The following is a 16,263-nucleotide window of genomic DNA, read 5'->3' on the forward strand; positions in this document are numbered from 1 at the left end:
AGCAGAGGTTGCAGTGAGCCAAGATGGCGCCACTGCACTCCTGCTTGGGTGACAGAGTGAGAGCCCATCATGTCTATAATCTCAGCACTGTGGGAAGCCAAGGCAGGAGGATCACTTGACGCGAAGAGTTTGAGATCAGCCTGGCATCATAGCAAGGCCCTGTCTCCATAAAAAATTAAAATAAAAAAATTAGCCAGGCATGGTGGCACATGCCTGTTGTCCCAGATACTACAGAGGCTGAGGTGGGAGGATCACTTGAGCTCAGGAGGTCAAGGCTGCAGTGAGCCAAGATCACATCACTGCACCCCAGCTCTGGGTGACGTAATGAGACTCTGTCTCAAAAAAACAGACAATTGTCCTTCATGTGCACACCTTGGTATAAGCATCTTCTTCTCCTTCAACAAAGCCCAGTGCCCGAAGCCCAGATTTTTTTTTTTTTTTTTTTTTTTTTTTTTCCCAGATGGAGTCTTGCTCTGTCACCCAGGCTGGAGTGCAGTGGTGCAATCTTGGCTCACCGCAACCTCCGCCTCCCAGATTCAAGCAATTTCCCTGCCTCAGCCTCCTGAGTAGCTGGGACTACAGGCATGCGCCACCACGCCTGGCTAATTTTTCTGTTTTTAGTAGAGACAGTAGAGACAGGGTTTCACCATGTTGGTCGGGCTGGTCTCGAACTCCTGACCACGTGATCTGCCCGCCTTGGCCTCCCGAAATGCTGGGATTACAGGTGTGAGCCACCGGGCCCGACCGTGAAACTCAGATTTTAAAGGAAAGGGCCCCTCCTGCTGGCTTTCATTGGCCTGGGTAACTTGTCAATACGTAGTCAAGAGGTGGCAGTAATGTCTCAGTTTTCAAATGTGACAGTCCTGGCTTGCTTGGAGAATCAGCCCACTCATAGGCAGCTTTAGATCATCCACTACGATCAAGGAAACTCCCGTTTCCCATTAGAGTTTCAGATGTTGAAAACAGTGGGAGTTATGGTCAGATCATCTGGGGGAACCTTATGGCACAGACAGGATGAGGACACGAGAGTCCTACAAAACGGGCTTACCAAGGAAACAGCCAGGAAGTAGCAGAGCCTGGACTCACTGGAAGTCCAGGCCTCTCCCTGGACTTGTTTAACTTTCACAGCAAGGCATCTGCTCTCTGAACTCTGCCCAGCTGAGGCAGGTCTAGAGCAAGAGGGAGTGGCCCCCTGGGGTGCTCCCCTCCACACCTGCCTCCCCACCCCTCAGCCACCCTCACCCAGCCACAGCTCCTTCTGCCCGGGGTGGCATCTGGGCTCTGGGGCAAAGAACAGTTTGGAGGCACCGAAATGGCCTTTTCTACTTGGCCTGTACTGTGGACTTTGCCAGCAGACAGAGAAAGTTTTACAGACTTTCAGCTTCCGATTTTTCCTGAGATAAACTGCATTCTGTATTTCAATATTTACTGGAGTGTCATTTGACATTTTTTTATTTTCTAAAATTTCAAGAGAAGCTTTTCTTTCTTTTTTCAGTAGGGAAAGAAAACTTCTGTGTGAGATTGAGAATTAAAGATTAAATTCAGAAACACTCAGGTGATGTGTTAATGTGCTGAATGGTACCTGTGGCTGAAAAATGTTCTCCATACAAAATGAAAAATGATGGCCTCCTAAGAAGGCTTTCAACACATCTGTAGAGCTTATCTTCCCGTCTCACTTTTCTCCTCGCTTTTGCATTCAGTCAGTTAATTACGTGTTTTTTACTTGTGATACTTGTGTTGGTTTTACACTGGGCGTGATCCAAAAGAGCCTCACATTCTATTTCTATTTTGCCACATACAAATCAGGCCTCACAAATTGGATTTGTCCTGGGTTCTTTTTTGTTTGTTTTTGTTTGTTTGTTGTTGAGACGGAGTCTCGCTCTGTCGCCCAGGCTGGAGTGCAGTGGTGCGACCTCGGCTCACTGCAAGCTCCGCCTCCCGGGTTCACGCCATTCTCCTGCCTCAGCCTCCCGAGTAGCTGTGACTACAGGCTCCCGACAACCACGCCCGGCTAATTTTTTGTATTTTTAGTAGAGACAGGGTTTCACCTGTTAGCCAGGATGGTCTCCATCTCCTGACCTCGTGATCTGCCCGCCTCAGCCTCCCAAAGTGCAGGGATTACAGGCTTGAGCCACCACGCCTGACCTCACCTGGGTTATTTTAACTGAAGGTCACTATGTAGCCTTGTGCAGCCACTGCCAGGCCTCCATACCAGGCTTACGTGGGAACTGTGAGATTATGTCCCAAGACCAAATTATGTTAGGAAGAGGCCTCGGGATGTAGAGAAATGGACATCAACACTAGTTTTAAAGACTGCCAGCCCAGGCTCTTTTACTTGTGAACCTTTTGTTTCTCCATAGCTATGATTTGCTCATGTGGAATGTCATAGTTAAGGTGAGGTTTGGCGATATACAATGGCACACCCAAATACCCATGGCTTAAATAATATACAGGTTTGTTTTTCTCTCCCTTACAAGAGGACAAAATTTTGGCAGCTCAGGCCTGATATGACAGCTTCACAAAGTTATTAAGAATTCCTGGGAATGGCCAGGCAAGGTGGCTCATGCCTGTAATCCCAGCACTTTGGTAGTCTGAGGTGGGTGGATCGCTTGAGCCAAACAGTTTGAGACCAGCCTGGGCAACATGACAAAATCCTGTCTCTCTAAAAAAAAATACAAAAATTGCGCCTGTAGTCTCAGCTACTCGAGAGGCTAAAGGAGGAGAATCACTTGAGCCTGGGAGGCAGAGGTTGCAGTGAGCTGAGATTGCACTATTGCACTCCAGCTTGGGTGACAGGGGTGAAAACAAGAATTGCTGGGAATTCTGCCTTCTCTCAGCTTGTGGCTTCCACCTCAAAGTCACCTTATATTCTAAAGGTGGCTGTTCGAGCTTCACCCATCATGTCTACCTCTCAGGCAGGAATAAAAAGGAAGCAAAGGAAGGGCAAAGGGTGCCTTCTTTCTAGGTAATTCGCTCCCTTTTGTTTTATTATTATTATTATTTTATCTTTTGTAAAGATGGGGTCCGTGTTACCCAGGCTGGTCTCGAACTCTTGGCCTGAAATGATGACCTTGCCTTGGCCTCCCAAAAGCCTGGGATTACAGGCGTGAGCCACTGCACCCAGCCTCAGTTCCCTTTTAGAGAGCTTTCTTGAAACTGCTCCCAGCTTCTGACATCTCACTGGCCCTTCCCTACTGCAAGGGAGCCCGGGGAATATAGTTTGTTCAGCTGGGTTCACAGCTGCCCCTCACATTTTAGGGGTCTGTTACTAAGGAAGAAGAAGAAAGTGGATACTGAGTGGGAAAGAACAGTCCATAAGGAAGTCACACCCCAAACCCCTGCCCTTTCTCTTTAAAACAAATGCCTCAGACTACAGGCGAAATGGGACCTTCTGACCCCGTTGGCCTGTTCTTCCTGGTCCCACAATGACCCCCAAACAGACTCCAAAGAACAGACAGCCTTTCTGTCTTTTCCCCACCCCATCCAATGTTCCCTCGCCTATCAGACAGGACCAAGTCTGACAAGAATAGAATCTTTTCTTTTTCATGTTTTAAAATGAAAATATCCAAGATGGGAATTTTAACTAGAGCTAGTGAATCTGTGGGAACATGTTTGCTTATAGTTTCTCCTGGACATGTCTTACTCCATGTCCACAAACCCATAGAAAATCAATACCCTGCTGTAACCCCAGCACTTTGGGAGGCTGAGGCGGGAGAATCATCTGAGGTCAAGAGTTCAAGACCAGCCTGGCCAACATGGCAAAACCCTGTCTCTACTGAAAAAATACAAAACTTAGCTGGGCATGGTGGCGGGCACCTGTAATCCCAGCTACTCAGGAGACTGAGGAAGGGAGAATGGCTTGAACCCAGAAGGCGGAGGTTGTAGTGAGCCAAGATCACGCCACTGCACTCCAGCCTGGGCAACAGAGCGAGACTCTGTCTTGGAAGAAAAAAAAATCCATACCCTGTACACAGTTAGCCAGATTGGGTAATTTTGTACCTGTTGGTGATGTTGTGGCTACCCTGCCTTATGAGGGGAGGAGGGGACAGAGCCTTTGAGACCCTTCATGGACCTTCTTAATGTGCAAGATGGGCACAGGGTGCTTTCCGGTGGTAGAACCACATGCTGATCACCCTAGATGAGCTGCACAAGGTTGTAAAGGCAGCAGAGGCCTGCTTTCCTTTATCATCTCCTGAGGACACGGGCCAGGGAAGGTTCCCTCGGTTTTGGAAGCCAGCCTCTTGCCATTTCTTTCTTTGCCAGGGGCCATGGGTGGCCGGAGATCCAGCGGAGGCTGGTTGGGCTGCAATAAGGGGATGACAAAGTGGAAAGTCTGTTTTGCTTGGTTCTTAAAATGAGGAGGAAAGACATCGATCCTTTTCTTCTTGACCTTTCTTCTCTCCGTCATTCGCTTCTTATCGGTCTTTGAACCCTGTAGACTAACCATGAAAAAGATGGCTTTAGGAGTCAGATGTCCACCAGAGGATGGCATCATGGACAGAGCATTATCTTCTGTGGCCTTTCCGTGAATGGCTGGAGGGCTGAAGAGAGGACACTGACGCCTTAGGCTGTGGAGGAATCTAGGGAGAGGGATCAGGAGCCACCTTGGCAGCTCCGTATGATGTCAAAACCTGTTTCTCTTGTGTCTCAGTCCCTCCCAGGCCCTCTACTTGCCTCTCTTACCTACTGGGCTGTACAAAGCCCAGGAGTGCCCTAGGAGTTTGAGCACACCAACCTTCTGTCCAAAACGCCACTCCATTACTGTCTTCAAATCCTGTGAATTACCTAGTACTATACTTCAAATGTTACATGGTAAAACCCAGCTGCTCCACACGGCATCCAAGACAGATTGTACAAGTTTTTAAACGTTTAGAAGTTAGATTGGGTGTGGTGGTGACTCATCCTTGTAATCCTAGCGCTTTGGGAGCTAGGATGTGGGAGGATTGCTTGAGCTTAGGAGTTCAAGACCAACCTGGGCAACATAGGGAGACCCCATCTCTAGAAAAAGAATTTCAATAAATTAGCCAGATGTGGTGATGCACACCTGTCATCCCAGCTACTCAGGAGGCTGAGATGGGAGAATCGCTTGAGCCTGAGAAGTCCAAGCTGCAGTGAGCTGTGATCACACCACTGCACTCCAGCCTGGGTGACAGTGAGACTCAGTCTGGAAAAAAGTAAATAAACAAATAAAAGGTTAGAACTTGGTGACAAATCAACAGCAAAAATTTTACCACCCAGCAACTCAGCCGTGCCATTTGCCCACCCCACCTCCCCTTGTCCCCATTCAGGGGCACAGGCAACTGGTCTTTTATAGGCTACAATATTCAATGGGCCAGTGCCATTTCACCGTCCTATCTCAAAGTGCTTTATTCTACAATCCTGTGTGCAAATACATGACGTAACTCTTTTCTCGGGTTGTACATTATTGAAGGCCATAAGTTGTGCTGACTGCATCCTTGTTTACCTGTAAGCATTAATTGAATGTTTTCCAGTAGACATGGAGGGGAGAGAAAAGGCAGGACTGTACCAGCGATGGGAATTAGCTTCACTTGATAATGGACTTGGATGATGAATCTCATTGCCCTGAGAGCAGGGATATTTCTTTCCTCAGTGACCAACCCCCAGATGCTTGTCAAACTATTGAATGTCCTCCTATGCACGTAGGGGCTGGCTCTTAGAGGTATAAAGCATGTCGAGAAAAAAGAATAAAAATAAAAGCATAATGAGCATTCCTTGAAGTAAAGAGCTAAGCACTCCTTTTTGTGTTTCTTCCCTTGCAAAGGGGAAAGGAGACCCTAATTTTGCAAGACTTCAAAAAGAGTGTGCAGAAGGCCAATTGTTTCAAGGTGACAATCATTCCTGCGTGCACCCCTCCCACATGCCGGCCTCTGCCAGGCAACTTTCAGTCCTTTCTGAAGAACGACCCTCCCCCAGCACACATACTCCCAGGCAGTTTCCTTCTATTCTGGGCTGGTCTTTTCATTCCGGGCAACTTTGCATACCAATGAGCCAGATGAAGTTCTGGGAAGGGCCTCTCAGCACCATTTTATCTTGTTTCAGCTGTGGACCCCAAAGTCGTTTCCATTGCCAACCGAGTGGCTGAAATTGTTTATTCGTGGCCACCACCACAAGAGACCCAGGCAGGAGGCTTCAAGTCCAAAGAGACTTTCGTACTTCAGGGTCGCTCCTCCCAGCTCAAAGACCGCCTGCCTATAGCTTCAAGTTCTAAGAAAGGTAAGCTTTCCTTCCCCGGGTGGAGTGTTTGCCAGGCAGCGGCGCAGGAGCATTTGTGTATTTATCCATCCCGGGCCTGGCAACTTGACAGACCCTGCTGCCTGGACTGAGGGCTTGACAGCCACAGGCTGTGGGCAGTGAGCTCCAGCTTGAGACACCAGCCCAAGGCAAGGGGGCTGCCCCAGCAGGTTGAACCAATACGCCCAGCTCTTTGCTAAGTCAGAAAGGAAAGTCTCCTACAGAGGGAGAGGAGTAGACACAAAGCCCGCATTCAGCCTTGTCTGTGGCGGGAAATGCAATGTTAGATCTGATCATGTTACCAGTGACCCCGGGCCAATTTGCACCAGGTACAGTTGGAGCGTCAAGCCAGGGATTTATATTATGACATTGCTTTCGGGCTTTGTGAAAAAGCAGGGGGTTGTCAGGCACCAGCTATGGTGCAAGACATGGAGTGGAACTGAGAAGTAGTGACAAGGCTGGGTCAGTTGTCACCCAAACCATAGCAATAGGTGAGACTGTAGATCCCATCAGGCTGGTGATAACTCGAGGCACTGAGGGGAGAGTGAAGGGGAGCAAGGCCAAGTGCCACTGGAAGAGAAGCTCTGCCCGGCATTCCCCCACCACAGTTCTTGCTCCTGGCTCTCTCCACAAACTACCGTGGAGGTTGTGATGATGCAGCCTCATTGTCTGGGATAAATACCTGAGGTTTGTTGTCTCATGCCAAGAGAATCGAGGACACGGACACACACAAGAAGTGGGTTTAGGGGCAGAGGTTTAATAGGCAAAACAAAGAGAAAGGAGAACAGCTCTCTCTCCTGCGACAGAGAGGGGAACCCAAACGTGACTTCCGGCCTGTGAGAGTGCACCGGATTTTATAGACAGGTTTAAGGAGGTGGTGTCTGATTTACACAGGGCCCAAAGATCAGTTGAACCAGGTGTGACGTTTACATAGCATGGGGGAAGCTGGCCACCCCACCCTAATCTTATTATGTAAGTGGGCTTGCCACTTGGCCGGTGCCATGTTGTCTGCTCCCTACAGCACACGTGGTTGGAAAGGAAAAGAGAAAATGCGGCTGCCATGTTGGACATGCCTAGTCCCAGGTGGCCTTTTCCTATTGGCACAGCTGCCAACATTCACTGTGCAAGCTTCTAGCTTGCTTGTCTATGTCTGCAACTCAATTTTACAGGCTACTCTTTATTAGAAAAGAAAATGATTTGGGGGCTGCTTTTCATTAAAAGAAAAACCTGACCGAGAACTTCTTTACCCTCGCTATCTGCCTAAAAAATTCCTTTTTAACTCCTCTAACAGTGAGGCCAAGGTGGCTTTTGGGTTTGCAGCACCCTAAAGAACAAGGTGAAGGTTCTCCCTCCAAAGGTATCGGTGTCTCCCAACCCCTGATGCAGAGCAGTAGCCACAGTAAAGGGGCCACAGCTGCCACAGAGACCCAGGGGACCGTGTGAGGAGCTGGAGGACAGGAGGAGGCCTCTGAGTCAGCTAAAAAGACAGTGTCGACATTTTATTGCTATCCCACGTGGACCTGGGAGATGGAATGCTACCCCTAACCCAAGCGAAAGCTAAGATGACCTCATCCTCTGCACAGGAGAAATACAGGCAGCTGTGCCAGCAACTTTCCCTGAGAGAGTGTTAACCCAGTATGTCTGAGACAGGTCTCACTCAATTTAGAACTTTTATTTTGGCCAGGCGCAGTGGCTCGTGCCTGTAATCCCAGCACTTTGGGAGGCCAAGGCAGGTGGATCACCTGAGGTCAGGAGTTTAAGACCAGCCTGGCCAACATGGTGAAATCCTGTCTCTACTAAAAATACAAAAAAATTAGCTGGGCGTAGTGGCAGGTGCCTGTAATCCCAACTACTCGGGAGGCTGAGGCAGGAGAATCGCTTCAACTTGGGAGGCGGAGGTTGCAGTGAGCTGAGATTACACCACTGCACTCCAGCCTGAGTGACAAGAGTGAAACTCCATCTCAAAAAAAAAAAAAAAAAGTAGAAGAAGAATAACATTTATTTTGCCAAGCCTGGGTGCGGTGGCTTACATGGGTAATTCCAGCACTTCGGGAGGCTGAGGCTGTTGGATCTCTTGAGGCCAGAAGTTGAAGACCAGCCTGGCCAACATAGCAAAACCCCATCTCTACTAAAAATACAAAAAATTAGCTGGGCGTGATGGCACACACCTGTAGTCCCAGCTACTTGGGAGGCTGAGGCAGGAGAATCACTTGAACCCAGGAGGTAGAGGTTGCAGTGAGCCAAGATCGTGCGACGGAGCAAGACTCACATACTCCACCGCCCCTGTCCCCCCAACACACACCATACACCAACTGTGGCCACGTTCCTATCCATCTGCCCTTTCAGCCTTGGCCATGGGGGAATTTATTAATTGTACTTACTTATCCCAGCCTATTGTCAAGACCCAGCATACAAAGAATAAATTTGAGTCAAATAAAATCCATCAATTTGAAAGATATCTTTGTAAAAAGAAAACAAACACAGGAAAATCAGACGGATTTGGGAATTAGGTTAATTTCCAAAATGTAGGCCAGCAAGACAATCCACTCTCTTAGATGTGGGCCACAAATTTGGCTCTATACTTTCTAGCAACTAACCCAAAGAGGGAAATATAATCAAATATGAGATTGATGGTGTCCATAAGATAAAAGCACCATCTGCTGAGGAAAAATCCAAAAACCAGAAGAATATTCCTCCTAAATATCTTCATAGATGAAATCCTGTGCTGTGAAACCGATGTCTTCAACAACAAGCTTAAGGTAACTATAGAGATGAATGTCACAGTGAGAGCTGGGGGACTGAGCAAAGGAGGAAGGGGAAAGAAGGAAAGGAAGGGGCTGTAGGAGAAATCCCTAGTGTGGTTTGTGTCTGGGCAGAAGAGGCGAAGTAAGATTTACTTGGTAAGAATTAACATGCTTCTTGCCAGGCGCGGTGGGTCATGCCTGTAATTCCAGCACTTTGGGAAGCCGAAGTGGGCGGATCACCTGAGGTCAGGAGTTCGAGACCAGCCTGGCCAACATGGTGAAACCCGGTTTCTACTAAAAATAGAAGGCGTGGTGGCACATGCCTGTAATCCCAGCTACTTGGGAGACTGAGGCATGAGAATCACTTGAACCTGGGAGGTGGAGGTTGCAGTGAGGCAAGATCGCACCATCACACTCCAGCTTAGGCAACAAGAGCGAAACTCCGTCTCAAAAAAAGAGCATGCCTCTTCCTCCAGCCCTTACCAAGCCACAAGCATTCATGGTCCCTGGAAAAATGTAAGATTGTTTTTTGCTTCTCTTAAAAGAAATAACTGGAATTTTCTCCGACAGATGAAGAAGAACAAATAATAGCCAAAATTGTTGAGCTGCTGAAATATTCAGGGGATCAGTTGGAAAGAAAGGTATGGAACACCTTGAACTGGTGCAATTGATTTCTGTGCCCATGCACTAGTACATGAGGATGGAATTGTACTCCAGGTTGCAACCTTATTCCTTTTCTTTTTTTTTCTTTTTTTTTTTTGAGACAGAGTCTCGCTTTGTCACCCAGGCTGGAGTACAGTGGCACAATCTTGGCTCACTGCAACCTCCACCTCCCAGTTTCAAGCGATTCTGCTGCCACAGCCTCCCGAGTAGCTGGGACTACAGATGCTCAACACCACGCCCAGCTAATTTTTTGTATTTTTAGTAGAGACAGGGTTTCGCCATATTGGCCTAGTTGGTCTCGAACTCCTGACCTCAGGTGATCCACCAGCCTCGGCCTCCCAAAGTGCTGGGATTACAAGCGTGAGCCACTGCGCCCAGCCTAGCTTATTCCTTTTCCAAGTCCTGGTTTCTACTTAGTCCTAAATTTTATTTCCCTTGGAGTCAAAATTCTTCACGCTGGTAGAATCTCAAAAATGAGTCACTTTGGAAAACATAAGTAAACCTTCTGGAGCCTCCTTGGAATTTTTGGAAACTGAACAAGGAGCATGTTATAATAGCAGGAAAAGACACCAGTAAATTAAAATTTGCTGGATGGAATTATTAATCTCGTTCCCTATGTAACTGATCCTCATTGAAGTTTAGATTCGCGTTTGCTTTGCAGCCTGGATATCTGTGTCCCACAGTCGCTCCAGAGCTGGAATACGTTCTGGAATCTTTTTCCCCTGTAGTCGCTGGACTGTTGTCTGTTTAAGGGGTCTCTTAGCAGTTCAGCCAGGGAGGCGTGCTCGTGTTACTGGGGGAATGTATGGATTTCCTGCCATTTGGAAGTTGAGACCCATCCTTCCACTCAGGAACGGGTGAGAGTTGCCTTCAGGTAAAGAGTTGGTGAGCAAACCTTCAACAGAGTCAGAAGGGCTTCTCTGTGCCTCCTGGGTCCATAACCCACAGACGACTGGGTAGTCTCTAGGATCTGTCAATCATCTGGCTTGCAGACATAGATCCTTGTTTTGCCAGAATCTGTGGGGAGGGAGTCAGACCCTGGGGGTGGGGATGGGAGGTTCTGCAGGAAGACGAAACAGCTCCTGTCTCTATAGCTTTGTCAGAAGTGTGCCTAGAGACTGGTGACCCAGAGGGCAAAGCACCTGGGAGATGGGACAGAATGAGAAACAGCAAGAAAACCAGGGATATTAGGTTAAAGAAAAGAGAACGGGGTGTGTGAGCTTTGGGGCCACAAGTAGAAGGTAGAGAGGGGTGCAGAGGAAGCAAGAGATAGAACAGGATGCATGATTTAAGGGCACCCCTGCATTTCTCCAGAGCTAGTATCATGGATACAGAAATTATGCCTAGTATAGGGTGATTGATTTCTACTTATGGTAAGAACGAACCTCCATTCCTGGAGAATGGGCACTCCAGGCTGCCCATCAGAGTCAACGGGTGTCTTGTGACGGAATGATCTTCCTGTCACAGGAAGAATTGCAAGTAGGTGCTAATACCAGTTAGCAGTTCAGCACAGAACTCCGAGGGATCCTTTAGACATCCTCAAGGGCTCTTCACAACCTGGAGTTTCTGTGGCTCTCACGGCAGCCTACTTCCCAGCTTCCCTAAGCAGTGACTTGCGGTCAGTGGTCAGGAAGGTGGGAAAGGTGGAGTGGGGGTGCTGGAGGTGGGACGAAGGCCATCTCTCAGGTTATGAAGAGTGATGGTTTCATTTTACCCCCACAAATTACCACTTTCAAAAGCCTCCCTTTGCCTGCTGCTCTCTGTTGAGGAGTTCGGATATTTTACATTGTTTATGGCAAAGCCTTGGTTGTTATTTCCTTTACACACTTCCCCACTAGGGAGCTCTGCTAGGGACACACGGTAGGTGTGACCTTGTGCTGTGGGTGCCAAGCTCCCACTGCACAGTGCCGTGTGTGTGGCTGCAGGGGATCTGCAGAGCCACTGGTCCCGAGGGCACACACAGCCCAAAGGCCCATCCTACGCTTCCAGGAAAGGCCAAAGAGCCAGGTGCACCCGAGAGGGACAGGCAGGGGAGGGGTGAGGAGGTGCCGATGGAAGCCCTGTCTTTGTGGCGTTTGATTCTTTTACTGTTCTGGCACAGTCCCGACTTGGCTGCCTGCTAGGGTTTTGAGCCTGGCCTCCTCCACTGGGAAACTGATGAAGAGGAGTCCATCCTCTGTTATGGAGGAGGCCGGCCATGCCTGCTGCAGAGTCACAACCCAGACGGGGCCTGGATGGTGGGAGTGGGCTTGGTTCAGGGAAAAGACACGTCTGCCAAAATCTTCCAACCGCATCTGACTCATCCCCCAGATATCCCTTTTAGAAACAATATGTGTTGAAAACCCACTTGGCTTATCATTCCTCTAGGACAGAACTAGAGGAATTTCAAATAAATATTTTGTCCCTGCTCACTAAGAAATTTCCATTTTCACATGACAACTGGCATATTAACAGACATTGCAAGAATGCTTTAAATGAAGATGATATATAGCTTTTTGATATGAGCCCTGATTTTTCAAAAGCAGAAGAGGCAGTATTGATTTTGTTTTAAAGGCATGGTAGCCCAAAGGAGGTAAAGCAGAGAGATACCAGGTTCAAGGGAGGGCCGGGAGGTAAAATCAATAGGGTAGAATAATGGGAACAAAAATCAATGAACTGGAGTTTTCTTAAGTGAACATATGCACGTAAGGGAGTCTTCCCTGACCTCCATGCTCCCATAGCATCCTGAAAAATGACTCGCATTTCCAGAGCACCTCTTTTATGTCCAGCACTATAAAGTGTTCAACTACCCTATAGTATAGGGCCAAGCACAGTGGCTCACACTTGTAATCCCAGCTCCTGGGGAGGCCAAGGTGGGAAGATCGCTTGATCTTCCAGGAGTTTGAGACCAGCCTGGGCAATATAGTAAGACCTTGTCCCTAAAAAACAATAATAATAAAGGTTTCTTAAGAAAATGAAGGCTGGGGATGGCATCAGTGGCCCACGCCTGTAATCCCAGCACTTTGGGAGGCCGAGGCACGTGGATCACCTAAGGTTAGGAGTTCAAGACCAGCCTTACCAACATGGTGAAACCCTGTCTCTACTAAAAATACAAAAATTAGCTGGGTGTGGTGGTGTGTGCCTGTAGTCCCAGCAACTTGGAGGCTGAGACAGAAGAATTGCTTGAACCTGGGAGGCGGAGGTTGCAGTGAGCCAAGATCGCGCCTCCACACTCCAGCCTGGGCGACAGAGTGAGACTCCATCTCAGAAAAAAAAAAAAAAAAAAGAAAGAAAGAAAAGAAAAGAAAATGAAGGCTGGGTGCAGGGACTCATGCGTGTAATCCCAACACTTTGGGAGGCTGAGGTGGGTGGAACGCTTAAGCCCAGGAGTGGGCAACATGGCGAAACCCCATCTTTACAAAAAAAAAATAGAAAAAACTTAGCCAGGTGTGGTGGCATACACTGTAGTCCCATCTACTACTGGAGGCTGAGGCAGGAGAATTGCTTGAGCCCAGGAGGCAGAGGTTGCAGTGAGCCGAGACCACACCACTGCACTCCAGCCTGGGCAATGGGAGTGAAACCCCATCTCAAAAAAAAAAAAAAAGAAAGAAAACAGTTACCCTATAGTATCGATAGTATCACCATCCTAGTTGAGAGATGACAAACTGAATCTGAGAGGTTAATTTCCCCAAGATTGCATAGCTAAGTAAGAGGTGAACCCAGGGGTTTTTGCCAGACAGTGATTCCTAAGCTTCAGATCCTGTCCATTACACTACCTCCAGCAAAGCACATCGCATTGTTTTGTAATTCCCACTAGACTGTGAGCCCTTTGAGGGAGGACCTGCATCTCAGTCATCCATACTAGCTGCCCATTATAAGTGCTCAGGAAATATCTGTTGAATGTCAGATGAACTGACTGTTCCATTTCATACACATATTTGTGCCGATGAAATGAATTCACTGAGCAGTACATGCCCATTCTGGTTCTGCAGCACGCTGCCTTCATCCCCATTCCCTTGGTTGACACCAGCATCCAGGGTTTTCCAGGGGGTGGTTTGATGGCCTGCATTTGAGCTAAAGAAAGAACTTCCGTCTGCCTCCTGGAGCCAAGCCACTGTACTGAGTGCTTATTCTCTTGTACACAGCTGAAGAAAGATAAGGCTTTGATGGGCCACTTCCAGGATGGGCTGTCCTACTCTGTTTTCAAGACCATCACAGACCAGGTCCTAATGGGTGTGGACACCAGGGGAGAATCAGAGGTCAAAGCTCAGGGCTTTAAGGCTGCCCTTGCAATAGACGTCACGGCCAAGCTCACAGCTATTGACAACCATCCGATGAACAGGGTGCTGGGCTTTGGCACCAAGTACCTGAAAGAGAACTTCTCACCATGGATCCAGCAGCACGGTGGATGGGTAAGCGTATCGTATGTAAGAACAAATTTTCTCAGAACTCAGAAGAGATGGGATGGGATGGACTTGTTTTTTTTTTTTTTTTTAAATGAAGGGAACACATCTATGAAGCAGTTCTCATGAGTTTAGGACACTTGAGTGGCAAGAGACAGATCCCATTGATGGGAACATATTTTTAGTGATTATCTTCATCATCAATAAATATTTACTGAGCTCTCCAAGGGTATGTAGGGTATGTGTGGATGGAGGGACTGGTCAGATGGAACAGGAAATGAGGAGATGCTGAGATAAGAAATGTTTAGATAGATGTAATTTCTGTTTTCACAAATTTTGCAGGCAACGGAAGTCTGGCAGGGAGACAAGGGGAGGCAGACAGTTCTCCACACTTGCAGATACTTACAGGTCGCAGGGACTAAGCCTCATGCAAAGACTCAGGGTTCATGACATTTTGTCATTGCTGCTTTGACCCAACCATTTTGAGGGTGACATTTTGATACCAAATAAAAAACCAACAGTTAAACTTTCATTTTCAATTACCTGATATCAGTCAAAACAGACCTCTTTCCCCTAGGCCTCAAACCCTCTCCCATCCCTCATCCCCAGTTCCTCAGGTCTCCTTAAAACTGCCATGTTCAAACGGCTACATAAGGTCCACCGTGTCAAAATGTGCTACCCCAGAACTTTAACTCTCAACAGGCCTAGGCATTCCTAGGCGGACAGACCTTCACCCCACGTTATCCTTAGTTCGCTTTCCACTAGAATGGTCCAGGGGCCAGCAAGAGGATTGAGTTGGCTCTAGGCATGGCTGGAGTGACCCTGGGACCTCCACACAGTCTTGGTCTCCTTGCTCCCAGAAGGCAAGTGCAGCTGGTCTTGCCCAAGGGTCTTCAGCAGCCGCCATGGCCTTCAGTGCCTGCCATGCCCTTCAGTGCCTGCCATGGCCTTCAGTGCCCTCCATGGTCTTCAGTGCCTGCCATGGCCTTCAGTGCCTGCCATGGCCTTCAGTTTCTGTACATTGAGTTCCTTTCTATTTTCCACTTTTGCACCAAGTATGATAACCCTAAGTGGCTGATCTGAACAACCAAGGCCATTCTTAAGTATCCTAAACTTAAGCTGCCTTAGTTTATTCTAAAAGGAGGACAGGTTCCTCAACATTGTTTTAGTTCTACCTATTCGTCTTTCCAGGATTCCTCCACCCCAACAACCCCCTCGAGCCCTCATCTGCCCCAGAGTCTCTCCTGACCCTTCCGGCTCAAAGGCTGCACAGCCTCTAATCTCCAACACTTCATGTTTGCACCCGAATAATATACAAAAGATGATCGAATTCCCAATTGACTATGTTTCAAGCATTCATTTTAAAAATCATTGTTAGTCCTCTTAATATATTTTCTCAGAGAAATTATAATTATCAATTGGGTTCACAGGCCAGCTCTCAAAAATCTATTTAATCCACTAATGTAGCTAAAATACCATAAATATGCTATAAAAAGCAGTGGTTCTACACCAAAAGCACAAGCAACTAAAAAGCAACTAAAGAAAGAATAGATACATTGGATTTTGTTTTGTGCTTCCAAGAATACCACTACCAAGAATGTGAAAAAAACAAAAAAAACCCTACGGAATGGGGAAAAATACTTGCAAATAATATCTCTAATAAAAGACATATCTAGAATACATAATGAACTATTATGATTGAATAATAAAATGTCAACCCAATTTTCAAATGAGCAATGGATTTGAATAGACATTTCTCCAAAGAATATATATAAATGGCTAAAAGCACATGAAAAGAGGCTTGTTTGACATCTTCATTTCAACAGTAGGAAAATGCAAATCAAAGCAACATTGAGCTCTAACCACTATGGTGGCTAAAATGAAAAGGAAAAGTATTGATGTTGGTGAGGATGTGGAGAAACTGGAACCGTTTATGTTGCTAGTTGGATTGTAAAATGGTGCAGTCCCTTTGGAAAACCACTTGGGAGTTCCCAGAAATGTTAAATATAAAGTTACCAATTCCACTCCTGGATATATACCCAAGAAAGTTGAAAACATATTTTCATACAAAAGTGTGCACATGAATGTTCATAGCTTCTATTAGCCAAAGAGTGGGAACAACCCAAATGTCCATCAACTGATGAATGATGAATGGATAAGGAAAATGTAGTATAGCCACCCAATGGAATATTATTCCACTATAAAAATAAAGCAAGTATTGA

The 16,263-nt window shown here is 47.2% G+C and overlaps 1 protein-coding gene across 7 annotated transcripts in view; it reads left to right on the top strand.

The window, feature by feature from the left end:
* The window catches only part of BCL2L14 (BCL2 like 14), an 82,921-nt gene that overhangs the window by 24,190 nt on the left and 42,468 nt on the right, over positions 1-16,263 (top strand). For 3 of the 7 annotated variants that reach the window (XM_073020492.1, XM_007967694.3, XM_073020491.1), the window contains 3 exons: positions 6,061-6,234; positions 9,567-9,637; positions 13,784-14,050. In XM_073020492.1, the coding sequence (XP_072876593.1) occupies positions 6,061-6,234; positions 9,567-9,637; positions 13,784-14,050 (512 nt within the window). Of the gene's footprint in view, positions 1-6,060; positions 6,235-9,566; positions 9,638-13,630; positions 15,321-16,263 lie in introns of those variants that run through there. The other 4 variants (XM_007967689.3, XM_073020490.1, XM_073020494.1 and 1 more) reach the window with 3 other exon arrangements.

The sequence above is a fragment of the Chlorocebus sabaeus genome, chromosome 11 (genome assembly GCF_047675955.1).
Source record: "Chlorocebus sabaeus isolate Y175 chromosome 11, mChlSab1.0.hap1, whole genome shotgun sequence".
Lineage (NCBI taxonomy): Eukaryota > Metazoa > Chordata > Mammalia > Primates > Cercopithecidae > Chlorocebus > Chlorocebus sabaeus.